General features: G+C 48.3%; 1 protein-coding gene across 2 annotated transcripts; it reads left to right on the plus strand.

The window, feature by feature from the left end:
* The first annotated feature begins 496 nt into the window (after positions 1-496).
* Positions 497-24,333, plus strand: PCP4L1 (Purkinje cell protein 4 like 1). Of its 2 annotated transcripts, XM_035010010.1 has the most exons (4): positions 16,803-16,833; positions 17,224-17,303; positions 21,849-21,903; positions 22,730-24,333. In XM_035010010.1, exons 1-4 carry the CDS (start codon positions 16,818-16,820, stop codon positions 22,870-22,872), a joined length of 294 nt encoding a protein of 97 aa, XP_034865901.1. In that variant the 5' UTR covers positions 16,803-16,817; the 3' UTR covers positions 22,873-24,333. The 2 variants fall into 2 exon arrangements, with proteins under 2 accessions (XP_034865902.1, XP_034865901.1); XM_035010011.1 differs by lacking the exons at positions 16,803-16,833; positions 17,224-17,303 and adding an exon at positions 497-724.
* The last annotated feature ends 2,177 nt before the right edge of the window (positions 24,334-26,510 follow it).

Below are 26,510 nucleotides of genomic sequence, written 5' to 3' on the forward strand. Positions count from 1 at the left end.
CTCTCCTCTTCCCTCTCTCTTCCTCTCTTCCTACCGCCTCTCTCTCTTCTTTTTTTTAAGATTTCACTCTTAATCAGACTGCCATCCTACGACTAAACCTTGATCTGCAACATCTCTCGGCTTTACCCCTTCCACTCACGGTTTCCTGCTTCTCCTGTACCCTCTTATTTCCTGCCAGCTCTTCTTTCTTCGCTCCCACAAATTCGCACACTCCTTTCCCTCTCTCTCCTTCCTCCTTCGTGCGTTACTCCTGCCTCTTCTCTGCTCGCGCTCCTTCATTTTCCGTGCTCTCATCCCCCGACGGTCTCCCCCTCCCTCCCGCTCTCGGACTGTCTTACCCTAGTTGGGAAATGCAGCAGACCTCTGGGCCTGCCACCATTGGATGCGACGGGCCGTCACTCTGCGGCAGGAGGAGCTCCTATTGGTCGGGCTGGAGGCGGGTACGGCGCTGACTATAAAAGGTGCTCCCGGAGGAGGCGCGCGGGGCTGCTCCGACTGGACCGGGCCGGAGGGGGACACCTGGCGGGAACCTGGTCGCCGAGAGCCGGGGTGCGGGTTCCGGAGCAGCGGCTCCCCGCACTAGACTCGGCCCTGCTCGTCAGCCGGGGCGCGCCGCTCGGAGCCCGGCCACTCGCGGCCGTCGCCCGCGCAGCCCCGAGGGCCCCTCGCCGCCCCTGCACGTGCCGCGCCCCGCGCGCCCCGTCCGGCCGCCGCGATGAGCGAGGTGAGCGGCGCTGCGGGCCCCCCGCCCCCACCCCCGCCCCCCGCTCCGGGCGAGCCTGCGGCGGGGAAGCCGTGGCCCGGGTCCCGGGGAGCCCGGGAGGGCGCGGCAGCCGGGAGCCGCGGAGACCTCCGGGGGCGCGCCACTGCCCCTCCCGGGAAGCTCCCACCTCGGGCGCTGGGAAGCGACTGGAAGACGGAGGCTTCAAGCCCCGCACTGTGCAGGGAGCTTTTTTTTTTTTGCGGGGGGGGGGGCTGGCATCAGGCGTGAAGTGGGACTGCGGTCTCAGGCGGTAAGTCGCCTCCTCGGGATTCCACCCTCCGCTTCTGCCTTGCCGCTCTGAGGTCACTCGGGCTTCCCTTCAGTCCCCGGACTTCGGAGAGAAACGCTCGCCTGTACGGTCCTTCTCCGAGGGCCGTGTTGCTCTTGCACTGCTTAGGGAGCCTTCAGCAAGAACTCCCGCCTAGCCCCCTGCGGTGGCCACATTCCCCCTTTTAGGAAGGGGGCATCCCACCCTCCACGCATTCAGACCGGAACCAACCATTGGAGGGACCATGTCTGATATTCCGGAGCCCCTGTAGCGGGGGCATGTCCACTCCTGGAGAGCTGTCCCCTTCCAGAGAGACCTCCCTCTGCAGTGCTTGTTACATCCTAGGTCTTCCTGTCGGGATCCACCGTGTTCATCTGAGCCAGAGCCAGTCCATTAACTGGGATTTTTCTCTTTTCCCAGAACACCATCCATAGGTAGGGAGGGGTCAAAGCAGAGACTTGAAAGGCCTCTTCCATTGTTTGAATGCATTCCGTAGGATCCAGAATCAAGGATCTTCCATCCCAAGTGAAGTCGGTGCGGACGGTAGCATCACAACAAGCCTGCTCCATGCAACCCCATTCCCAGTGCCCAGGATCTTGTGATAAATCCAACTTCTCGGCTATATGCCAGGTCCCAGCCCTACTACTTACTAGCTATGTGGCCTTAGGCCGGTTCCTAAACCTTTCTCTGCTTCAGTGTTTAATCTATAAAATTGGGGTAATACGGATTGTTCTGATTCAGTGAGATAATATATGAAAAGTACTTAGGACATAGCACAGAGGACGCACTCAATCTACTTTAGCTGTTGTTATTCTGTCCCTGTTTCTTCTTTTCTGTTTTGGAATATTACAGAAAATGAGCACAAGCCTTCTCAAGAATACCAGGCTAGTGGGGGGACAGGACCCTGGAGCTGGGTCTCGGTTTAGATCTTTATCTTTAGTAGGAGCTCTGCTGACCTCCCACCAAAAGTTGTCATCCAGGGAGCCAATTAGTGCTGACTGCTATGTTGTCTTGGTTGCCATGTCCACTAAGTTTATCCTGGAAAATTCGGCTAGTCTGGGGGCTGCAGATGAACTAAAGTGGTTTCTAGTCCCTCAGCTGGTTGTGACTGCGACCATGGCAGCCTTTCAGAAAGAAAAGGAAAAAATATATATATATTGTTCAGTCTTCTTTCCTCTTGCTTCTAACATGAGCAGCCGTGATATGAGAAGAGAGGTGCCCTTTGCCCTCTTTTTCACTGAGGGCTGGAGTTCAAGGCCCCCTCTAGAGTTTCTAAATCTGCAAGTTGCAATTCAAGCCATCCCCTGGGAGTTTGTGATCTGAAGGCTATGCCAACATGAAGATGTGTGGTTGGTCTGAGCTTTTGGGGGCAAGTGCACAGACTCTGTAGGACATGCCACAGGCATGTTTCAGCTGTTTCAGCAACAGGGAAAACAGTTTCGTGTTTGAGGGGAAAGTCAAGTCTTGACTTAGTTGCTGAACTTGGCTAGCCTCACTCAGGAGCTCAGCAGAATGATGACAATAGGATCCTTGGATGGGGACTAGCTGTCAGTGTGTGTGCAGGGCTGCCCAGCCTCCAGGCTGTCAGAGTGAGTTGGTTCTAACTAACAATTTAGCTGTCAAAGCTGCCTTCTAATATGGAGCTGAGCCTGGCTTCAGGGATGAGTATTTATAAAATCCAAAAGCAGCCACCTGGGTGTACACAGAGACTAGCTCCTTCTGAGCCAGATCCCCAGAGGGGCTCTGCTTCCCTAGAGGCCAAGACCAGGCCTGTTTTCTTCCTCTTGAAAGAGCTCTGATAAAAAGCGGAAGTATTGCTCAGGGCTCTGGAGCTCTAGGGAGACTCCGACCGCTTCATTTCTCTTGGTGCATCCCCACGGGGCTCCTTGCTCAGGCAGAAGTGCCCAGCCCAGGAAAGCCCTGTGCACCCTGAATCTTATATAAGCTTCACCTCCCCCACCTGCTTTTTTGCTTGCTTCAGAGAAACTGCATGAAATGAGAGGAGCTGGGATCTCGTGAAGAGATTCGCATTTCAACTGAAGAATAAAAACTGGAGAGCAGTCTTCAGACCTGGTGCGACCGAAGAGTAAGGGTGCTGGTGGGGCCGCTGGGGAGGATCTCCAGCTCTACTTTGCCTTCGTGGCTGTTTGCTCTCCCTCAGTACGGCAGCAGAGCATCTCCCTGTCCATGTGCGTGTATATTCGTGCACAGAGGAGCTGCAGGGACTCATCCCCAGCTTGTCGTATTCACAGCTGCAGGCCGGAGTTGATTGCTGTGAATCACAGTCTATCTCTGAGAGTTCGTAACTTTTCGCTAGTTTCAGTGAGGGATGGGAATGGGCGATGCATTCATTCCCTGGGGGCTCTTGCCTGTAATCCCTTGTCATATGGTGGAGCTGTCTGCTTCAAGGTACACTTGTAAGTTCCCCTGTGATCCTGTTGCATTTCTCAACCGGGAGGAGCCCAGCTGGGGGAATCCCTTGGTCTGGCAGTCATTCTGTTGCAATGGGGGTCATGGATGATTGGGAACTGTCCTCATGGTGTCTGTCTTGTGTTTGGGCTGGCAGGGGCTGGACCAAGGAACAGATCAATGAGAAATCTCACTAGGAGAGAGCTTAGAACTGATACCTCCTCCTTTATTATTCTGCTTGCTGTCCTCTTGGGTAATAGGAATGGGATATCACATTTGGGGGATCACATTCTCTTTCCTGTGCATATCTGTCAGAATCCCCACAACGGAAGTTTGGTCAGGTTGTCTTCTGTGAGCCAGGTTTTAGGGAACCTGGTAGGGACTTGGAGGAAATCCAAGTGTCTCTCTCTCTTTGGTATTTTTTTATGATTATGTTGTTGTTGTTTTTTTAAGATTTTATTTATTTATTTGACAGAGAGAGACACAGCGAGAGAGGGAACACAGCAGGGGGTGTGGGGGAGGGAGAAGTAGGCTTCCCACCGAGCAGGGAGCCCGATGCGGAGCTCGATCCCAGGACCCTGGGATCATGACCTGAGCCGAAGGCAGACGCTTAACGACTGAGCCACCCAGGAGCCCTATGATTATGGTTCTATTGGACATATAAATAGAAGGGCTAGCTACTTAATATTGGGATGCCTTCCACCTCTGGAAATAATATGTCTTCCAAAGTAAGGGAAACCGGAACTTGGTTCTAGAACTTGCTCGTCCCTTTCTTAGTCACCGATCTCAGGTTGTTGTCTCTGGCTGCTTGAGCAGGAGCCTCTCATTGGGAAAAGTGGATGACAGTTGTCTTCTAACCGGGGATATGGACGACTCTTTCTTCTAAGCTGGGATCTGTTACCTCTCAGAAGGGCAAGTCTCTGTAAGGGCAGGCACCCATAAATAATGTGGCTGGAGTCCAGATACGCAAACCTGATGCCTCTTTCATGTCTGTCTGTGGAGGGTCTTAACCGATGAACTAGATGGAGATAGGGTTGAAGGGGGAGAGAGAGGAAGAAGGATCAGGTCAGTAATTGTCTTTTCAAGGTAGTGTTCTATGAATGCCTTTCCCTGTTTTCTGTTTTTATGTAGTTCCAAACTGTCTTTCATGAGTCTGTTTTATCATGGAAAAAAAAGTGAACTTGGTTTGCAAAAATTCTTTCAGATAGAAATATAGGTATATCTTTCACCAAGAGACTCTCAAATAATATATCCAGACATTTTAGTGATATAATTTTATTTATTTATTTATTTATTTATTTATTTATTTATTTAAAGATTTTATTTATTTATTTGTCAGAGAGAGAGACAGAACACAAGCAGGGGGAGAGGCAGGCAGAGGGAGAAGCAGGCTCCCTGCTGAGCAAGGAGCCCGATGTGGGACTCGATCCCAGGACCCTGGGATCATGACCTGAGCCGAAGGCAGCCGCTTAACCAACTGAGCCACCCAGGCGTCCCAGTGATATAATTTTAGATTTGTTAAGAAGCCCTAAAGCTCATCTGACCCCATCTTCTCATCTTATAGATGAGGAAACTGAGGCCCAAACCTTATGTAAGTTTACACAATGCTAGAACCAAGACGAGGGGCACAGACTTCTCACAGCAAAAGAATTCCTTAAGAGTCCTTTAATGTGTTACCCCAGTGAGTATAGAATGCTTTATTTTATTTTATTTTTTTTAAGATTTTATTTATTTATTTGACAGACACAGCGAGAGAGGGAACACAAGCAGGGTGAGGGGCAGAGGGAGAAGCAGGCTTCCCGCCAAGCAGGGAGCCCGATGCGGGGCTCGATCCCAGGACCCTGGGATCATGAAGTGAGCTGAAGGCAGTCGCTTAACCGACTGAGCCACCCAGGCGCCCCTAGAATGCTTTAATTTATATGCATCTGTTAAGGAATAGATTGCCAAGTACTTTTTACAGGAAATCTGAGCAGTGTGATTTAATAAATGCTGAACCAGAGGGGAGAGAGAGAGGAGAGACCAGCATGAGATAAGAGTTATCAGCAGTGGACATTTGGGTAGAATACTAGGCAGGACGAGTACTATCCTTCCTGATACAGGATGATGTCTGGTCATCCTGGAAGTGGGTGTTGAAGTGACGTGGGAAGCCTGGAGGCCCCCTTTTGTGGTTCTTAGTTCCTGGTGTCCATCATTGATCCCCATAACTGCAGAGCATCAAGGACCAGAAGGAGCGGTTTTCTTTCTGAAAAGAAAGAAATGAGAGCAATGCTCTTAACTCTAAAGTACTTGACTTGGAGGACCCAGTGCCGGACGTAGAGTTGGTGTCCCTGCTAACCAAATAGGCGCTGAACACTGAGCCCTTCGTTGGGCTCCTTGACTTCCAAGAAGAGTACAAAGGCTTTGGGAGGAAAACTCTAAGAAGGGGGGAACAGGAGAATGTATTTGACCTGCTAAGTAAGTGATGGGAGCCTACTGGGATCCCGGGATCCTAAGTGCATGGTGTTCTACATCCATACCCCGGACCGGCTGCTCAAAATGCCTTGACTTGCCCCAGACTTGTTTTACCCGTAAGAGTAAGCCAAGTGAGAAGCAGATCCGAAACCACTTTTCCTAGGAGATCTGCATCCCTGCAGGTGCCTATAAACCAGTGCCTCAAAACCTGGCCCTTGACCCGTTCTCCTCCCCGAGGTCTCATTCCAGGCTGACTCCTAAAGGCCTGCCCACCTGGTTTCCCAGCTCCCCGCCATGCCCCAGGGAAAAGAGGTTCCGTTTACCACTCTGTCGTCCTTGCTACTGCCTCCCTCCCACACGAAGCCCTCCAGCTGAGTGTTTGCTTTGTCGGCTGTGGGGGGATTAATACGTTTATTTTGGGACATTAACGCCATGGGTGGGATGCACATTGAAGATTATAGTAATAAATGAAGCTTTGGCACTCACTACTCACTCTCCCCCACCCCTGCCCTCAGTGTGGGGTAGAAGGCACAGCTCCAAGCCGTGTGCAGAGCACCACAAATAACCGCTCATTAAACCATGGCAGCCCATGCTGGGGGGAAGGGCCAGGGCTGTTGACTCACTGCGTACCGTGAGCTGGCATGGCCAAGGAACTCTGCCTTGGACTCCGATGGGGGGTTACTGCTATTCCAGGCAACAGGGCTGGGGTAGCTGAGGGGACAGGGGGCTTGGGAGCTTGGACTCTGCTTGGGTTCTATTCCTGTCTTGGGAGGCATCTGAGTTATAAGGTATTTGGGTTGTAGTCCTTATTTGAGGAGAAGAATGTGTGTATATAGAGCCTGAGGGAAGAATTCCTGGTTCTCTTTCTGTTAGTATGTGGAGGGTGACCTTGAACAAGTCTTTCCGAGGCTGTTTGAGGACTGCAGCTGGTTGCTGCACTGGAGGAATTGGAAAGGCTCCAGCCGCGCTCGAAACAGCCGGCTGGGGTCTCTCCCAGGCAGCCGGGCGGCTCCTGGGGCCCCTCGGAAGCCCTGCAGCAGCGACCTTCGTCTAGCATCGGGGGAGGATACGTCAGCAGGGGGAGAAGGGTCCCTGGGGACCCTCTTCGTCACCACTTGGAAGCAGATGCACTCACTCCAGTCCGCCTTCACTTTCTGCACCTCTAAAGCAAGCCGGGAGCTGACAGAGCCTAGGATTTCTGACAATACACCAGCGAGGAAAGGGTCTTTTGGGACTCCTATTTAGGACTTTTAGGATTCAGGCCCTTTGGAGGTTTCCTGCTCTGGACCGCAGGACAGGATTCTGAGTGCCTGTGCCCATTCATGTGAGCCAAGTGACTCCGGCTGAACTGTGTATATGATGTGTTTTCATTTGCAAAGCACCCAAGCCGGATCGTGCAAATCCAGAGTGTGCAGAGGTGCTCCTTTGTTCCTTCTGTTGCTGCCACTGACAACCTGTGATGCTGCTTTTCAGAGCCCCGGGGCAAGAGGGGTACAGGGAAATCTGCGCAGTTTCCCTGCCCCAGGTTAGGTCTCACTTGCTGCTTGGAGCAGAGGGGGTGACACCCTCTTGCCTCTTCTGGTAACCCAGGTTGCTGTGGCAACAGCATCACTGAGGAAAAAGACAAAGAAAGAAAGAAACACAGCCCCGGGCGGGAGGCAGGGCGAGCCTGGCCCAGCGGGAGAAGGTCTCTCTTCCCCAGTTACCACTGCCTGTCTGCTCTCAGGCTCTTTGCCGAGACAACACCAAGCAACCATCCCTCTGAGATAGCGGGTAGATTTGCACAACCATCTTTATGATTAAAACAAAAACGTGTGTGTCGTGTCTTAGGGTTCTTTGAAATGAAATGTGAACTTTTACGGGGGTTCAGGACACCCCTCCTGTGCACCTGGGAGGGGCTCCAGGAGGCTCCAGGCTCCAGATATGGGCAGCGCCTGGACAGAAGGCGGTTTCTGCCCAGCAGACCATTGCTGGGCCCTTTACCAGAGGCTTAGAGCCCTCGTCAGCATTTCTGGGGACAAACATAGGGAAGATGGAGACTTTGATTTCCAGTGTCGGTTTACAGTAAAAAGAGATTGGTTATCAATTTATGTCCAAAAAAAAAAAAAAGAGAGAGATTGGTTATGAAGCTCCCACGGCGGCAGAATAAGCCTCAAGGGCCCTTAGAGCAATCCTGGGCATCGTCTTCCTCCTTCAGTTCTACTTAGTGAAGACTGACTCGATGGCCACTTTAGGCTTTGATCCCAGGACCTTAACCACACATTACCCCAGGGACTGGACCTGGTCTTTTTTTTTTTTTTTTTAAGATTTATTTATTTATTTTGGAGGGGAGGGAGATGGAGAGAGAGTTTCAAGCAGACTCTGTGCTGAGCACGGAGCATGACCAGGGTCAGTCTCACGGCTCTGAGATCACGACCTGAGCCGAAACCAAGAGTCGAAGGCTAAACCAACTGCACCACCCAGGCGCCCCATCCCCCTTGACCTATTCTTTTTTTTTTTTTTTTTAAGATTTTATTTATTTATTTGACAGAGAGAGACATAGTGAGAGCAGGAACACAAGCAGGGGGAGTAGGAGAGGGAGAAGCAGGCTTCCCGCGGAGCAGGGACCCCAATGTGGGACTTGATCCCAGGGCCCGGGATCATGACCTGAGCCAAAGGCAGACGCTTAACGACTGAGCCACCCAGGCGCCCCTCCCTTGACCTATTCTTATATATAACCCAGAGTTACATTACTTCAAAACAATAACTATTTCAGGGCGCCTGGGTGGCTCAGTCGGTTAAGCGACTGCTTTCGGCTCAGGTCGTGATCCTGGAGTCCCGGGATCGAGTCCCGCATCGGGCTCCCTGCTCGGCAGGGGGTCTGCTTCTCCCTCTGCCCTCTTCCCTCTCGTGCTCTCTGTCTCTCATTCTCTCTCTCTCAAATAAATAAATAAAATCTTTAAAAAAAAACCTAACTATTTCATATATGCTAGGCATTTTACATATATTGTCTCCAGTTCTTTTCACCCTTCGAAATAGTATATTAGCCTTTTCTGCAGTGAGAGATTTGAGCACAGCAAGGCCAAGTGCTTTACCCAATGTCCCACAGCTAGGGATGGCAGAGCTGGGATTTGAAGAGGGTCAGTGCAAATCCAGGATATGAAACCAGATCTGGATAGCTCTACCTAATATGCCGTGGTGCTCCTCCCAGGAATTTGAGGCTCGCGAAATTTTCATTCACATAAATGTGGAGTACCTACTCTATGCAAGACATAGGTTGTTGTTACCATGATATACAAATAAACGGTAACTGTGGACTTTGCTTTGAAGGGAATGGCAATCTGGTGGGTGAGGCGGGTGACGAAGGAAAGGCAAATAAACAGTAGCTCTTATACAGGTAATAGGAAATACACTTCTAGAGAAGTTCTCCTTCATCCTCAGCTCCTTTTCAGGCCCATAGGCTGAGCTGAGGAAAAGCAGTGAGCTGGCTTCTGGTATCTCCACCATTTCCGAACCGGTGATGCTGAGGCCCTCAGCAACCTGGAAACAACTTTGATTTCAGAAACCTAGATGCAGTGGCAAAAAGAACAGAGTGGGGGCGCCTTTCAGTCATCCCACAAATATGGGGTGCATATCATGTGTAAGGCCTTTGCTAGACCCTGGGGGTACAGCAGTGAAGAAGATACATAGAGCCCCCACCTGCAAAAGAACTTGCACAGAAATGGAAGAGAATACATTCAGTATCTAACCACGGAATTAATTTAGTTACACGAGTAATAAGTGCTGCCAAGAAGAAATCTGGGTGCTATTAAAACATAACGAAGGCCCTAGATGGGACGCCTGGGTGGCTCAGTCAGTTAAGTGTCTGCCTTCAGCTCAGGTCATGATCCCAGGGTCCTGGGACCGAGCCCCACATCAGGCTGCCTACTCAGTGGGGATCCTACTTCTCCCTCAGCCTGCTGCTCCCCCTGCTTGTACTCTCTCTCTCTCTGACAAATAAATAAATAAAATCTTGAAAAAAAATGAAGGCCCTTGCTGAATCTGGGGAGCTGAGAAGAGCTTCCTGGGAGGAGCCCTTGAGGGGAGCTCTGTAAGATAAGCAGGAATTAACTAAATAAATTACTAAAAAAAAGAGAACCATGTGCCAAGGTCCTGAGATGGGAAGGGACAAGGTATGTTCCAGAGACAAGGTTACTGAAGTAATCAGAGGCTGCAAACGTAGGGCCCTTATGACCACATTAAGGATTTTCTTTATCCTAAGGGCATCGGTAACCACTTGGGCTATTGCAGTGGTCCACGTAGGAAACAGCTGTGTGAGGGCCGTCGCAGTGGGGAGAAGTGAATGGAGTAAGAGATGGGAGATAAAGTTAACAGGAGTTAACACCCAACTGGATATGCAATGTGACGGGAAGAAGGTGTGAAGGATGCTTTCCAGGTTTCTGGCTTGTACAAGTAGATGAGATAGAGAATATTTGCAGAAGATTAGGTTGGGTCAGTAGAATTATGAATCCAGTTTGAGACACATGGAGTTTGAGGTTTGTTTTTTTTTTTAAGATTTTTTTAAAGATATTATTTATTTGAGGGAGAGAGAAAGAGCATGTGGGGGGGCGGACAGCAAGAGAGGGACAAGCAGACTCTATGCGGGGATCAGTCCTACAACCCTGAGATCATGACCTGAGCCGAAATCAAGAGTCGGTCACTTAACCGACAGAGCCACCCAGGTGCCCCTAAAGTTTGAGGTGTCTGTAAAACATCCGGTGCAGGTGTCTTAGAACACGAAGGAGAGGTCTGGGATAGAGATGTGCATTTGAGCCCTCAGTGGCCTGCTCTGCTGCTCTGTGTGGTAGCCACTAGCCCCATGTAGCTGTTCTCCTTATTAATTATTTAATGAACAATGATTGACTTATTTTTTTTTTTAAGATTTTATTTATTTATTCATTAGAGACAGAGAGAGGCAGAGGGAGAAGCAGGCTTCACGCGGAGCAGGAAACCCGATGTGGGGGCTCGATCCCAGGACCCTGAGATCATGACCTGAGCCGAAGGCAGACGCTTAACCATCTGAGCCACCCAGGCACCCCAATGATTGACTTATTGATTAAAATTAAATAAAATTATCAATTTTATTCCCCGGTTGCACTAGCCACATTACAACGTATTCAACAGCCGCAAGCATCTAGTGGATGCCATACATCAGACAGCACAGGTAGAAAACATTTCGATCATGGCAGAAAGTTCTATTGCAGTTCTCCTGCACACTTCTTCTGTCATGGGCCAGATACTAAATATTTTTCGCTTCGTGGACCATATGGCCTCTGTTGCAACTATTCAGCTCTGCTGATGTGGTGCCAGAGATAAGACGTAAACAATGGGTATGGCTGCAAAACTCTATTTACAAAAACAGGCTAGAGGCCAGATTTGGCGGGGGGCTGTGGTTTGTCAACCCCCATGCTGCTGGACGGAGCCGGTATAAATGATAACAAGTCATAGGTACAGATAGGATCACCTAGGAAGAGAGAACAGAAGGGAGGCTAGCTCTAAACCTGGAGAGTCTCCAATACTTAAACATTGGGAAGAAATGCCCAGAAAGGTAGGAGAAAATCAGGGAAAACTATGATGCCTCAGGAGCCAGGGAAAGAAGATGGGAGAAGAAGGTGACATGACTGAGCGTCAAATGCCTCAAGAGGTCAAGCCAAATGGAGCTTGCCCCTTTGCATTTGACTTGGTATCAGAGAGAGTATTGGTTATCAGAGAGAGCACTGGAGTTTCTGGGAGTAGGAGGGGGGACAAGTGAGGCTGAAGTGGGGTGGAGAGTGTGGGAGCTGAGAAAGTGGGAGACAGTAAGTGTTCAGAGGGCTCAGCTATGAAGAGAAGGGAGCTGGGAGAGGCCTCCCCGCCCCCCCTTGCCCCGTACACCTTTCTCCCCTGCCTTAAAAAGTGCTCCTTCTCAGTCTTGGCCAACCTCTTGACCTCTCCTTCGCTGTTTTTCACACTTAAAACATTAAGGTATAATTTCTATGCAGTATAATGTGCCCTTATCAGTGTATAGTTCTATGAACCTTTTTTTTTTTTTAAGATTTATGTATTTAAAAAAGATATTATCTTTGAGAGAGGGAGAGACAGACAGGGTGTGCAGGGGGAGGAACAGACAGAGAGGGAGAGGGAGAATCCCAAGCAGACTCCCCACTGAGCACAGAGCTGACGTGGGTCTCAATCTCAAGACCCTGAGCTCATGACCGGAGCCCAAATCAAGAGTCAGACACTTGGGGCGCCTGGGTGGCTCAGTCGTTAAGCGTCTGCCTTCGGCTCAGGTCATGATTCCAGGTCCTGGAATCGAGCCCCGCATCGGGCTCCCTGCTCAGCGGGAAGCCTGCTTCTCCCTCTCCCACTCCCTTTGTTTGTATTCCCTCTCTCGCTGTGTCTCTCTCTGTCAAATAAATAAAAAAAATCTTAAAAAAAAAAAAAAGGGTCAGACGCTTAACCGACTCAGACTCAGCCACTCAGACGCCCCAGGTCTGTGAACTTGACAAACATGTAGTCATGAAACCACCACCACAATCAAGATACAGAACAGTTTCATCATCCCCAAATTCCCCACTTCCCCTTTGTAGTCACCCCCCCTGTGACTTCAGCCTTTATCAGGCACTGAATTGATCTTTCTGCTTTCGCTATAGTTTTGCCTTTACAAGAATGTCATAAAATTGGGTCTTGCTTCTTTCACTTAGCCTCATGCTACTTTTTTTTTTTGTGGGGCTTGAACTCACGACCCAGAGATCAGGAGTCACATGCTCTGCCGACTGAGCCAGCCCGGTGCCCCTAGCATAATGCATTTGCGGTTCATCCACATGGTTGTGTGTATCAGTAGTTTATTCCTTCTTTTAATTGCTGAGTAGTATCATATAGTATGGATGGACCACACTTTGTTTATCGTTCCTCAGTTGAGGGACATTTGGTTTGTTTCCAGTTTTTGGTGATTATAAGTAAAGCTGTTAGAAACATTCACTTACAGGTTTATGTGTAGAGGTTTTAATTTCACTTGAGTAAATACCTAGGAGTAGGATTGCTGGTGTTAGCAATAAAAGTGTGCTTAACCTGCCAAAGTAGCTCCACCATTTTGCATTCCCAGCAACAATGTATGAGAGCTCCAGACACTCCATATCTTTGCTAGCACATGGCATTATCATTTTAAAAGAACCATTCTAATAGGTATGTAATGGTATCTCAGTGTTATTTTAATTTGAATTTCCCAAATGACTAATGATGTTATATATCTTTTCTTGTGCTCGTTTGTCATCCATGTATCTTCTTTGGTGACATGTCCAAATATCCTGCCCATTTTTGCAAATTGCATTCATGTTACCAGGATTTGAAAGCTCTTTATATATCCAGGATACAAGTCCTTTGTCAGATATATGATTTGCAAATATTTTCTTCCAGTCTGTAGCTTGTCTCTTCATTCTCTTAGGAATGTCTTTCAAAGAGCAGTTCTTGTTAAAAATAGAGCTATGCTATGATCCAGCAATTGCACTACTAGGTATTTGCCCAGAGGATACAAAAATACAGATTCAGAGGGGTACATGCACCCCAATGTTTATAGCAGCATTATCTATACTAGCCAAACTATGGAAAGAGCCCAAATGTGCATCGACTGAAGAATGGATAAAGAAGATGTAATGCATATATATATATATATGCTTTGCTACTTCTTAGCCATATGACTCTCTCTCTACATATATATATGTGTGTATATAATAATGGAATATTACCCATCAAAAAGAATGAAATCTTGCAATTTGCAATGACGTGGATAGAACTAGAGTGTATTATGCTAAGTGAAATAAGTCAGTCAGAGAAAGACAAATACTATATGATTTCACTCATATGTGGAATTTAAGAAACAAAACAGATGAACCTGTGGGAAGGGGGGAAAAGAGAGAGAGAAGGAAGCAAACATAAGAGACTCTTAATGATACAAAACAAACTGAGGATTGATGGAGGGAAGTGGGTAGGGGATGGGCTAGATGGGTGATGGGTATTAAGGAGGGCACTTATGATGAGCCCTGGGTATGTATGTAAGTGATGAATCACTAAATTCTATTCCTGAGACCAATATTACACTATATGTTAACTAACCAGAATTTAAATAAAAATTTGAAAAAACAACAAAACAAAACAAAGAGCAGTTCTTAATTTTGACAAGGTTTAATTTATAATTTTTTTCTTTTATGAATTCTACCTTTGGTATGTCTAAGAAATCTTTGCCTACCCCAAGGTTTCAAAGATTTTTTTCTATATTTTCTTCTAGAAGTTTTATAGTTTTAGGTTTTGTATGCATTTGGAGTTAATTTTTGTATGAAGTGCAAGGTTTAGATTCAGTTTTTTTGGTTGTTGGGGGTTTTTTTGCATGTGGCTATTCATATTTTTTGAAAAGATCCCTCTGACCTTTAAATATTGAGGTTCCTCAATGCATGGTCCTAGGCCTGCTTCTTTTCCCTCTAATGGTAGTTGAAGAAGGAATTCAGATTGAGGAAGCCTTCTTTTCCTTTTTTAAAAAGAGGGAGAGGTTTTATATACGAGAGTGAGGGGAGTTGATTGTAAGGACTCCTGAGAAGGAGGAAGGAGAATGGGATCTTAAGCTCAGATGGAAGGAGAGGAATTCATCCAAATGCTGATGAATGCCCTGGGAGGAGGTGTCATCCAGGGAAAGGGAGGCCGTGGCCATGTCAGATCCCTCTCGGCACTCTCCAAGCCTTTCTTTAGGCTAACAGGCCTTACCTACCCTTTTCCTCCTTCCTCTGTGCGGAGGGAGAGTCCACAACTTCGAACTGCAGAGGAAACAAGGGTATATTCACAGGGGCCCGGCAGCCACCGCCAGGATGACGGAATGGAACATTGTCAGGCCCAGAGGTGAGGAGAGAAGGAATATAGGAAGGTAGGCAAGGGGAAAAAGTAGAGCCCTTTGGGGAAAGGCGAGAGCAGATGGGCCTGAGGGTTGCTAATTAGTGTTTGGTGCGTGTTGAGAAGTGAGAAACATTGAGTCCTGTGTGCGCGGTGAGGCTGAACTGAACCAAGCTCCAAGCTCACTAGAAACGTGGAACAGCAGACCTGAATGTGGGTGAGGGAGTCATTTGGAATGGAAACCAGTGGGATGGTCCTACCCACGGAATTCTCAGAATCTGAAGGGCTAGCATCTGGCCCTGGGAGTGACGAACATACCCTCAGGTGATAGCTGTCGCCCAGGGGTCAGCCTAGTGTGTGCCAGGAGGCCCACCGAACACATGTCAAGATAAAAGGCAGAATCAGGGTTCTGAGTCAATAGGCATGGTCTGGGATCAGGTTCTGTAATAACAGGTAAGATTTCCCCATAATGGGCGGACATGTTCCCGGTAGAGCACACGTGAAGAAAGTGCTGGGGATTGTGGATTGAGAGTGGGAATGGTAGGAAGTCACGATCCCTAGGACTTTCCTTCCTACCTTTCTTCCTTGGCTAGACTTGAGGAGATAGCATAGCATGGTGTTCAAACGCATGGACTCTGGAGTCAGACTGTCCCTTTTTTTTTTTTTTAAAGATTTTATTTATTTATTTGACAGAGAGAGACACAGTGAGAGAGGGAACACAAGCAGGGGGAGTGGGAGAGGGAGAAGCAGGCTCCCCACTGAGCAGGGAGCCCAATGTGGGACTCGATTCCAGGACCCTGGGATCATGACCTGAACTGAAGGCAGTCACTTAACCGACTGAGCCACCCAGGCGCCCTTTTTTTTAAGATTTTATTTATTTATTTGGAGAGAGAGAGCATGAGAGGAGGGGCAGAGGGAGAGAGAGAAGCAGACTCCCCACTGAGCAGGGAGCCCGACGCTCCATCCCAGGACCCTGGGATCATGACTCGAGCCAAAGGCAGACGCTTCACCGACTGAGCCACCCAGTGGCCCCATGGAGTCAGACTGTCTTGATTCAAATTCTGGCTTTGCTACTTCTTAGCTGTATGACCATAGGCAAGTTAACGAACCTCTCTTACTTCAGTTTCCATGCCTGTAAAATGAGAATAGTTACAATAGCCCTCTTATGGGGCTGTTATAATGACTCACGTGCCAGTGTTTATGAAGTGTGTAGAGATGTGACTGGCACATAGAAGGTATGACACATGTGGTTATTAACAAGGCCAGGGGAGGTGGCTTGCTGCAGTCTGGGATCTCTTCGTGTTCTCCTGCTGAGTCCTATGAGGAAAAGGAAGGACTTGCTAACCCACTTCGCTGTTGTTATTACAGGTCAGAAGAGCTCAGTGTTGAAAGAAGCAGAAGAGCCCCTGAGAGTTTGTAATCCATACCTGGCTAGGATGTGAGGCAGAGAGAGGCTGAGAAACCCTCCCTGGTCACAGCTCCTGTGGGTTAGCATCGATCCTGTGGAGGTGTGAGTTTGTGGGAGAGATGCTCTTACGGAGCATGTGGTATCTGGTTCACCCAGAGCGGACCTCCGTGCCTCCTTGGTTTACCCACAGTGCAGCTAGTCTGATTGCTTACAGGTGATGTACCAGAGGACCTTGATTCATCAAAAATCGCTGAGTTTCTGGAAAACAAACAGAGGGTTGGGGCAGAGACCAGGGACCAGGAAAGGGCTGAGAACTATAGAGAGTGTGGGAGCTAACAACCTGTGATCTAACCGTCCCCACCCCCAACCTCAGCAAATCACCAAAAACTAAATCTAGAAATCCCGTGTTCTGAGTGGCTATTTTGAGAACTGGCTGGAGAGGGTGGAGGGAGGAGGGGCAGGAGGTAGAAGACTCAGCATAGTGCTTTTCAGCAGAAGGTACGAGGGAGATTTCAAGGGGGCATGGTGAGCAATAGGGGTCTTCTCCTCCTTATAGCACCCTTTTCTGGTCTCCCCAGTGCCCGCTCATACGTTTAAGCCAAATGGAGCTGGGAAGCCCTGGAGGACCAGACAGCAGCTGAGCCATGACTCCATTCCAGGGTCGGTAATGTCAGGGGAGACTCAGGAAGGGGGACAGCCTGCTGGGTGGAGGGAAGCGTGGCCCGGGTGGTTCTGTCCTGACACATATTCGGGCTTGGGGGATGCTCAAGATTAGCTGATCCGAGAAGCAAAGTAGAGGAAGAGACAGCCATCGGAGGGGAGATATTTAGAATTGGGACCAGATTTTCCTCCAAAGGGGAGGGGCTGGGGTGAGAGAAAAGAGTCGGCGGATTAAGGGAACAGGCTTAGAGTCAGACAGAGGGATAACAAAGCAAGGTCAGAGTCTCGATTGCTGGCAATCGAGAAAGTAGGATTTAAAGTCAGAGATCATGGGACTATAGAATTTGCCTCTTGACCCCTAACCCTCTTGTCTGGACTATCGACTGTTAGCCTATTACCCATCCATGGCCTGCTTTTGCGGTATGGGCGAACCTCTTGTGATGACGGCGTACCAGAATGGAGCGTGTCAAGTAGGTGACTACTGGGCCATTACATCAATCGTGTGCAAACAAATAAATAAATAAATAATGACTATGACCACAGGAAGATCATGGGGGAAGAAAGCAATGACCTGCTGGTCTCCCAGGAATCTCAGGAACAACCTTTCTTTTCATGGATCCTTTCTTTTGGTCAAAGGGGGACTAGCAAGAATTCCATAGAGTTTCGGGAACACTTTTGTGAATGTTCTTCCAGGCTTTTAAATAGATAGATAGATAGATAAGCAGTCTATATCTTTTACAAAATTGGACCATATCAATCTACATCCTACTTTTAAAAATAATAATTTTGTTTTACTTTAAATTAATATTTTCTTTTTTCCCCCTAACTTTTTATTAGAAAAAATGTATTGCAGTTGAAAGAATAAGAGTTCAGTGCGCATCCATATGCTTTTCACCTAGATTCAATCATTATTAGCACGTTACCATATTTGGGCGAGCATGTGACAATATTCCATCTTGTGGGAATAGTAGAGCTTGGTGGTTTGAATGTGGAGTCCGCTGCTCTGGGTCCCAAAGCCAGTTCTGCTGGTTTCTAGCAGTGTGGCTTGACCTTGGACAAGATCTTTAGCATCTCAAAGCCTGTTTCCTCAACTATAAAATGCGGATGATACCTCGGAAATTTCAGAGGATTCAATGGGATAATGTTGAGCATGTAATAAATTCTCAGTAAATATTGTTTGGGTACTTGTCTTATCTCTTCACTCAGCCTGGAAGTTAGGGACAATCTCTTAACTGGTTTCACTTTAAATCCATGTTCATTACCCTCATGTGGGCCCTAAGTGCTGCCTGGTAATCCTACCTACCATGTCTCATCGTTCACTCTCTTACTTTCTTACATGATTATCTCACTCTTTCTCTTTTCTCCTCACACCTTTTTTTTTTTTAATATTTTATTAATTGATTTGAGAGAGAGAGAGAGAGAACACAAGCAGGGGGAGCAGCAGACAGAGGGAGAGGGAGAAGCAGGCTCCCCGCCAAGCAGAGAGCCCGATGTGAGGCTCAATCCCAGGACCCTGGGATCATGACCTGAGCTGAAGGCAGACGCTTCACCAACTGAGCCACCCAGGCGTCCCTAAAGTGATTTCTTAGAAACAGGTCAAACCATGTTCCCTCTGCCCCAAACTTTGTAATGCTTTTCCATCAACTCAGAAAAAAGTCCAAGCCTTTGCTCTGGTCCAGAGATATTCATATTCTGGCCACCCACCCAACTTCATTTCTTCTGCTCTCTCCCTTATTCACTCAGCTCCAGCCGTGGTGGTTTTCTTACTCTTCCTTGAACATAACCAGGCACAAAACCTGCTTCAGGGACTTTCCACCTCATGTTTCATCTGCTTAGAAGGCTTTTCTCCTACACACTGACAGGACTTCCTTTTATATGTTACTGAAACCTCTGCTCAAATGTCACTCATCAGAGAGGCCTTCCTAGACGGCGCTGTTTTATTTTCCTTCTTGGAACGTGTCAAGCTGGCATAGTTGTTTAATGAGTTCAGGAACTTTATTTTGCTCACTGCTGTGTCCCCAGTGTCTAGAATAATACTTGGCATGTATGAGGCGCTGACATCTTGGTTGAATAAATGAATCTCGTGTTTCTTCTATACCCTATAAGTGCATAGAACAAAACACAAGTAAGTGGCTGATAAATATTTATCAAAATCGGGTCTAAATGGCATAATCTACATAACATAAACTGGATTCTATCAGCTTATTAAAGCAGAGCCCTGATATCTGGCAGTCATTCAACCAAGGTTTGCATCAGTAAAATGAGGGAGAATGCTGTATACTCCACTGAACTATTCTAAGGATGCGATGGCAAAACCTTCGTGAGAAGCCTGTATTTTAGCAAATAGCAAGTACTCAAATTGTGAAATGAGTAAACAGACTCCAAGGGTACCTAGGAGCCCACAGGCGTGACTCTCTCTCAAGATCAAGTGTACCTTGAGATAGGAATGTCCAGATGGAGCAGCTCTATTGATATAATTCCAAGGAAGGGGAATTCCTATTATTTTAAATTTAACTCTCCATCTGGACAGAGAAGCTAGAAAAAAGCACACATATCAGTTGATTAATCCAATTTCAAATTCATGGCCATGACCTTAGGAGGGGCCCCAGTGCTTCCCAGCAATGGGAATATTACTGTTCCCTAGTTCATTCACTTTCTTACTTTGCTTAAATGAGTATTTCATACTTTCTTTCCCCCTTCTTTCCTTCAAGACCTCTTCCCTTCTCCTCTTGGATGATGACCTTGTTACCTATTTTACTTCAAAAACAGAAGCAATGAGAAGAGACCTTGCAAATGTCCCCACCTGCCTGCCTCTGGGCCTATAAGATCTGCCTTCCCTCCAGTTACTGTGGGTGATCTGTGCTTAGCTCCTGTTCAGGGCCACCCACTATTTAGGCACTAGATCTCACCCCCTTTCTCCTCCAGCAAGGATCCTCTTTCTTTCTTTCTTTCTTTTTTTTTTAAGATTTTATTTATTTATTTGACACAGAGAGAGAGATAGTGAGAGATAGTGAGAGCAGGAACACAAGCAGGGAGAGTGGGAGAGGGAGAAGCAGGCTTCCCACTGAGCAGGGAGCCCGATGCGAGGCTCGATCCCAGGACGCTGGGATCATGACCTGAGCCGAAGGCAGATGCTTAACGACTGAGCCACCCAGGCGCCCCAAGGATCCTCTTTCTGTCCCTACAGTTTGCCCTTCTCTACTGAATCATTTTCTTTCTTTCTTTCTTTTTTAGATTTTATTTATTTGAGAGAGAGAGAGAGAGAGAAGGAGCATGAGCAGGGGGAGGGGCAGAGGCAGAGGGAGAGGGAGAAGCTGACTCCCTGCTGAGCACAGAGTCTGATGTGGGGCTCGATCCCAGGACCCTGGGTTCATGACCTGAGCTGAAGGCAGATGCTTAGCCCACTGAGCCACCCAGGCGCCCCTCTACTGAATCATTTTCATAAAACACAATCATTCTATAATTTCTGCCATCTTAAGTGAAATCTTCTCATGCCCATATCCCCCTCAAACCACGGTCCCACCCCCATTTTTGGGGAACTCCTTCTCTCTTTGCTGTTTCAATCTCTCTCCTCCATTTCCCTCATGAACCTACTCTAACCAGACTTTTGCTCCCTTCCTCCACTGTGACTTCTCTTGTCAAAGCCACCAGTGATTTCCACACAACAAAACCCAGTGGTCAATCCCCAGTCTTCATCTTACTTGGCCTACCTGCAGAATTAGACACAACTAATCACTCTCTCCTGCTTGAAATAGTTTCTTCACATGCTTTCTAAATTCCTATACTCTCTTGGCTTTTCTCCTACCTGACTTCTCAATTTTCCTTACTGATTTTTCCTCATTTCTACAACCTCTCATCACTGGAATGCCCCGGGATTTGACCCTTTTCTCTTTATCTGATGGTGATCTCACAGTCTGATGGCTTTAAATGTCATCCATATGTTAATAAAGGCCTAATTTATATCTCTAGGCCAGATCCTGCTCCTTAACTCCTCTTGAATATCCAGCAGCTTATAAAAGCATCTCCTCTTGAGTAATTAATAGGCCTCTCTTTTTTCCTAAAACCTGCTGCTCCTGCTGTCTTCTCCATTTCGGGAAACAATTCTGTTTTTTTCAGTTCCTCAGGCCAAACACTTTGGAGTCATCCTTGACCCCTTTCTCAAAATGCCACTTATCCCATCAACCAGTCCCTTTGGTCATAGCTTGGAAATATACCCAGGATCGAACCACGTCTCACCACCTCCACCGCCACGGTGCTGACCCCAGCAACCATTACCTCCTGCCTAGTTGTCTGCAATAACCTCCTAGCAGGTTTTCCTGCTTCCTCCCTCGTGCCCGCTTTGTGCAAATTGATGGTCTCCGGTGCCTTCTCATCTCACTTATAAAAGTCAAGCTCCTTAAGAGGACTCCCGGGGCTCTACGTCATCTGCCCACCCTAGTTATCTCTGATCTGGTCTCCAGCCCCCTTCCTCCTGCTTCCTTCCTCTCTCCACTCCAGCTGCATCGGTCTCTTGCTATTCCTCAAATAAGCTCATCTCACTTCCACCCACGGTCATTGGAAGCTTCTGCCCGGACTCGGGTAACCCTTCTTCACTTATCTCTTTTAGCTTTTGGCTCAAATGCCACTTTCAGACAGAATTTTCCTGACCACTCTGTATAAAACTGTGTTTCTCCATTCCCACAAGCACTCACCACCCGCTTCCCTGTCTTTTCTCTGTAACACTTACCACCACCTAACCTAATATTTTATTAGTCTCTCTGTGTACTAGAATGTAAACTCCATGAGGGCAGGGGTTTTGTCTGTTTTGTCCTCTGCAATGTCCCTAGCACCAATAAATGCTTGTTGAATGAATTTTAATGACTTTTCTCCCTCTCTCTGATCTTCAGACCCACTTCTTCAAAAGATTAAGGAGTGCACCTAGTGATAGGAGGACTTTAAATTGTTGATGATGAGTCTAAAGGGATGGCACCTTAATACTTCTATGAATATCTAATACTCTGATTTCTCTTTTCCAGCTTAATACCAAAACATCCCCAGCAACCAACCAGGCACCTGGCCCAGAGGAAAAGGGTGAGTGGGGTTGGCCCAGGTGGTTTGTAGAGTGGGTAATTACAGAGATATGAGGACAGGTAGGGCTATAAGTCTGGAAGCTCCTAGAGTGGGATGTAATTGGAATAGGAATATGGACAAGTGAAACAAAGCACTAGGTTAGAACCACTATACCTGTAGGCTTTCTTCCATTTTTTCCTAAGAAGTAAACCTACCAGTATTTACTCCTTGATTGTGGAAGCTAGCTCTGGAGTGCTTGGAAACAGGCACTGTGATAGGAAGAGGCTCGTGAGATAATCCAGCCACTGTCTCAATCAGAAATTGAGGGAAAATGGGGCGCCTGGGTGGCTCAGTTGGTTAAGCGACTGCCTTCGGCTCAGGTCATGATCCTGGAGTCCCTGGATCGAGTCCCGCATCAGGCTCCCTGCTCGGCAGGGAGTCTGCTTCTCCCTCTGACCCTCCCCCCTCTCATGTGCTCTCTCTCATTCTCTCTCTCAAATAAATAAATAAAATCTTTAAAAAAAAAAAGAAATTGAGGGAAAGCTGGGGAAAGTCAATATGCTCTGGGACTCTGAGTTGTAAGACTGAGGAATAAGTGATGACAGAAGACATTTGTCATCTTGGTCTAAGAGTAGCAAAGCTCCTAAGTAACTAGAGCTAGTTCTCAGCCTCAGTACCCTGACTCAAGCTTCCAGGAGAGTGATCAGGCATTATTGGTCCTAGCAAAGACTGGAGAACCTCCCAGAGCCCAGCAGGAAGTGGACCCTAACCACTGTATTTGGGGCCTGGAGAAAGGTGCAGGGGCAATGCCGGTTTGCTCATCAGTGAATCTCTCAACTCTCTGCAGGGAAAGCTGGTGCTGCCAAGAAGGCTGAGGAGGAGGAGGAGATCGACATTGATCTGACAGCTCCAGAAACGGAGAAGGCTGCCCTTGCTATTCAGGGCAAGTTCCGGAGATTCCAGAAAAGGAAAAAGGATCCTAGCTCCTGAATAACCAGCCTTGTCCTTCACTCTCTCCCTTTTCTCCCCTTCGCTGCAGTTCTGACTCCTATGTGTCTTTGTCTCTTTGTCCCTCTAGCCTCTTGTTGAGGCAAGTTCAATCCTTATATATTATTTTCTCTGGTCCCCCCCAAGCCATCGCAACAGTGGAGGCACAAGGAACGTGGGGGAGGATGAAGAATTCAATTGGCAGCCACTTGCCTGAGGGTAGACCAGTTTGTCCTTGGGACAAGCCTCCTTGACCAGCACCTATGTCTGCCCCATGAGGTTGAAGAGCAAGAGGCTTTGAGGTTGAGAGAGGGACCCCTGGCAGTCGGCGGGGGGGGGAAGCAGTCAGAGTAGGGTGCCTGAGGGGGGGCCTAGGCACTGTTCCGCCAGTTACAACAGTCACACTTCAGGTAACGTGTTTCTGCTCTTCACATCCTTCTGCACCAACACATCCTCCTTCCCTCCTATGAGCTAAGCGACCGTGGGGACCGGAGCCTCCCTCTCCTCGAGGCCAACCCAGATCAAGCACCTTCCACATTAGTGCATGCTGAGTAGATGAGTTCCAAGGCAGGGAGCCTGGGACGGGTGGAGGCCAGAGAAAGTTGCCTTCACCGTCCAGTCTAGGACCATCAGGGGCAGAGGCAGAAGAGGTTTCAAAGGGCCGCGGGCAGGGAGATGGGCCTAGAGTAGATTTGGGGGGGAAAGAGAGGTAAGGGCAGGGAGCTTTCTGGAAACACAGCTACTGCCGGTAGACGTGTACTAGACAAAGGATTTCTGCTACCCTGCCTACCTCTAACTTCCCAAATCCAGCCATCCCTAGAGGCTGCGCCAACCAAGGGACCCCTGTAGTTTCCACCTGCCCCACTGCGGAGTCAGAGCAGAAGTGGAATAGCCACTCTGTGTGATTCGAGCATGTTTAATCATGATTAAAAAAGAAAAAACCCCAGTGGGGTCATCTAACCTCTACTTCTGCTTTTTTCTTGGGAGGAATGCGAATGTAAGCCTGAGCTGGCCTCAAGGAGGGTGGGAGACTGACCGCATGGACCACACCCTGGCACAGGAACTGAACATGTAGACTGAAGCCCACCCCTGCCTCCCCCGCCCCCGGACCTTGCCCTCACCTTGATTCACCGCCGACACGGTCTCTGTCTGAGGCTGTCACCGCCCCCGTGCACACCTGTGAGGCTGCTCATCACCTCCCCGCTCACCTTCCGGCTCAGAGCACGCTTGGGATCTATGCCTTGGAAAACAAACCCAACCTTCCTTGCTCCCTATCCCCAAATGACCTGTCCACCCTGTCCCCCCTGCTCTGTCTTCCTCCCACATTCCCTCTCCCTCCCACTGTTTCTCTAACTTAGGGGAAGGAGAAGATGACTCTGGATCTGAGAGAGCACCACTGACGTGCTGAAGATTTTAAACCGTGAATTAAATAAAATGATGGCATTCAGGGCCGCTTGCACTGCTGAGAAATGGTCTCTATACAGTGAAACTGGAAGCTGAACACTGGAAGATCAAGCAAGAAAAGCTCATTCTCATACACTCTCTTCACTTCTTAACATTCACCCTTCCTTTCCTGATTCAAGAATACAGGAGCTGAGGGGTGCCTGGGTGGCTCAGTCGGTTGAGCGTCCGACTCTTGATTTCAGCTCAGGTCGTGATCTCGGGGTTGTGGAATCGAGCCTGCGTGGAGCTCTGTGCTCAGCGGGGAGCCTGCTTGAGATTATCCCTCTCCCTCTGCCCCTCCCCTCACTCAAAAATAAATACATACATACATACATAAAATCTTAAATTAACAAAAAGAATGCAGAAGCTGAAACCATGTAGCAGCTGGGAGTAGGAAGCAAGGGACAATATCCCTGGAAGGCAACCTATATCCCAAAGTTGATCCTTGCCTAGCAAGCCCGGGGCTACAGGATATTCCATGGATATGAGATGGGTGTTGGCCGGGCCTCAGCTTGGTCTGCCCCTGTGGACGTTGAGGTAAGACAGGTGCTCCCTTTTCCCGGTGATCTGGGCTACTGAGAACAGGGGGTGCTAAGCCAATGGCAGGGTTCGTCACCAGCCCTCTCCTATTGACTCCGCTGTTTGGACGGTTATCTGCCTATTGGTTTTTTTGCCACATTGATCTGGAGTACGGTGCTGAAATGTTTTTCCCCTTCACCATTTCTTGCTCTAGAAGCATTACACTTGCCCTCAGACGTCTTTTAAAAGAAAGGGCATTGTAGCAAAAATACCGTCTGTAGCTTTGGGAAAGATGGTTCTCAATGGTAGTTCTCAGTAAAGGTTCTCAAAGCTAGTTCCTCTCTGCCAGTCCTACTTCTACTGCACGGCGCTCGAATTGACCCTCTTCTCCTGTAGCTCCTCCTTGGGACCCTGGGCTTGGGCTGGGATCTCTTGCTTAGGGCCCTAGAACCCTATTTCTCTTCCCTGTCCCTCTGGTTCCTGCCGCTGGAGACACAATCCTGGAGTATTGATCAGTAAGGAATTGTTCTTGGGTACTTTGTTTTGTGGAGCAAAGACTGCAAGTCTTTGGGGACTGGTGAGTGCTCTTCTAATACGTAGCTTAAGAGAAGAGACAGGAGAAACAGTCAAGGGGAAAAAAGCAAATTCAGTTATCACATGTCTATCACTGACATGCCTTTTGGTGCTTTTCCATCTGTGTAGGGAGGGGTGTCGAGCTGGGAGGATAGCCCTGATGAAAGTGGAAGAAGTCTGGAGATCTGAGCAGGGGGAATACTTCGGAATATGTTCCCAGAGCCCAGACTTGAGGGTGAAGGTTTTGGGAGAAATTCAGGCAGCTAAAGGGGACAAGGATTCTGCTTCCCAGGACAACCTACTTTCAGGGACTTGAAGTCCTTGCTGGGAAGGGCTCTTGACCTCTCCTTGATCTGGCCCTAGTATAGAGGCAGCTTTCCCATGTCCGTCTCTTTCTCTTGCACTTGACTCCTGCCCTAATGTCCTTTTGGGGAGCTGCCCTTCCTGCCCACTTCTGCCTCTCTCTGCCCCTCTTCTCCTTGCTGTGTTTCCTTTATTTCTGGGGTTGTTTGTGGGGGTGGGGGGTGTGTGGCTATTCTTGGGAGCGACTTTGTTCCTGCTGTACTTGGTCCCTGAGACTCAGCCCTTACGGGAATCACTCTACAGTGAGCTGTCCTTCCTGTTCTTCACCATCTTCTCTCCAAATGCAGCACCTCTGCTGCCTGTGCCTATGAAGACTGAGGGTTTGGAGGTCAGGGGGTTTGTTTCTTTTCTGATTGTTCGGGTAGCAGCTAGACTTGAGATCTACAAAGGCAGAGACTCACAGTCCATAGATGGTCAGAAAGTAAGCCCTTTCTCAAGGCTGCAGGAAATGCTTCCTTATTCCCTCCTTGACCACGTCCCTCCTCCATCCAGCCTTGGCATCCACAGTCCTCCCTCTTCCATCCAGCATTCTATTTTTCCCTTAGTGTGATGATGATGATGATGATGGTGATGATGATGAGGATAGTAATTGGCCTTTCTTACCTAGTCACCTAGATCTTACCAGCCTAGGTCTTACCAGTCACCTAGATCTTACCAGCCTAGATCTTACCTAGTTACCTAGATCTTACCAGCCTAGATCTTACCTAGTCACCTAGATCTTACCAGCCTAGACCTTACCAGTC

This window comes from Mirounga leonina, unplaced genomic scaffold, assembly GCF_011800145.1.
Source record: "Mirounga leonina isolate KUSES-001 unplaced genomic scaffold, KU_Mleo_1.0 Mir_154, whole genome shotgun sequence".
In the NCBI taxonomy this organism is placed as follows: Eukaryota; Metazoa; Chordata; class Mammalia; order Carnivora; family Phocidae; genus Mirounga; species Mirounga leonina.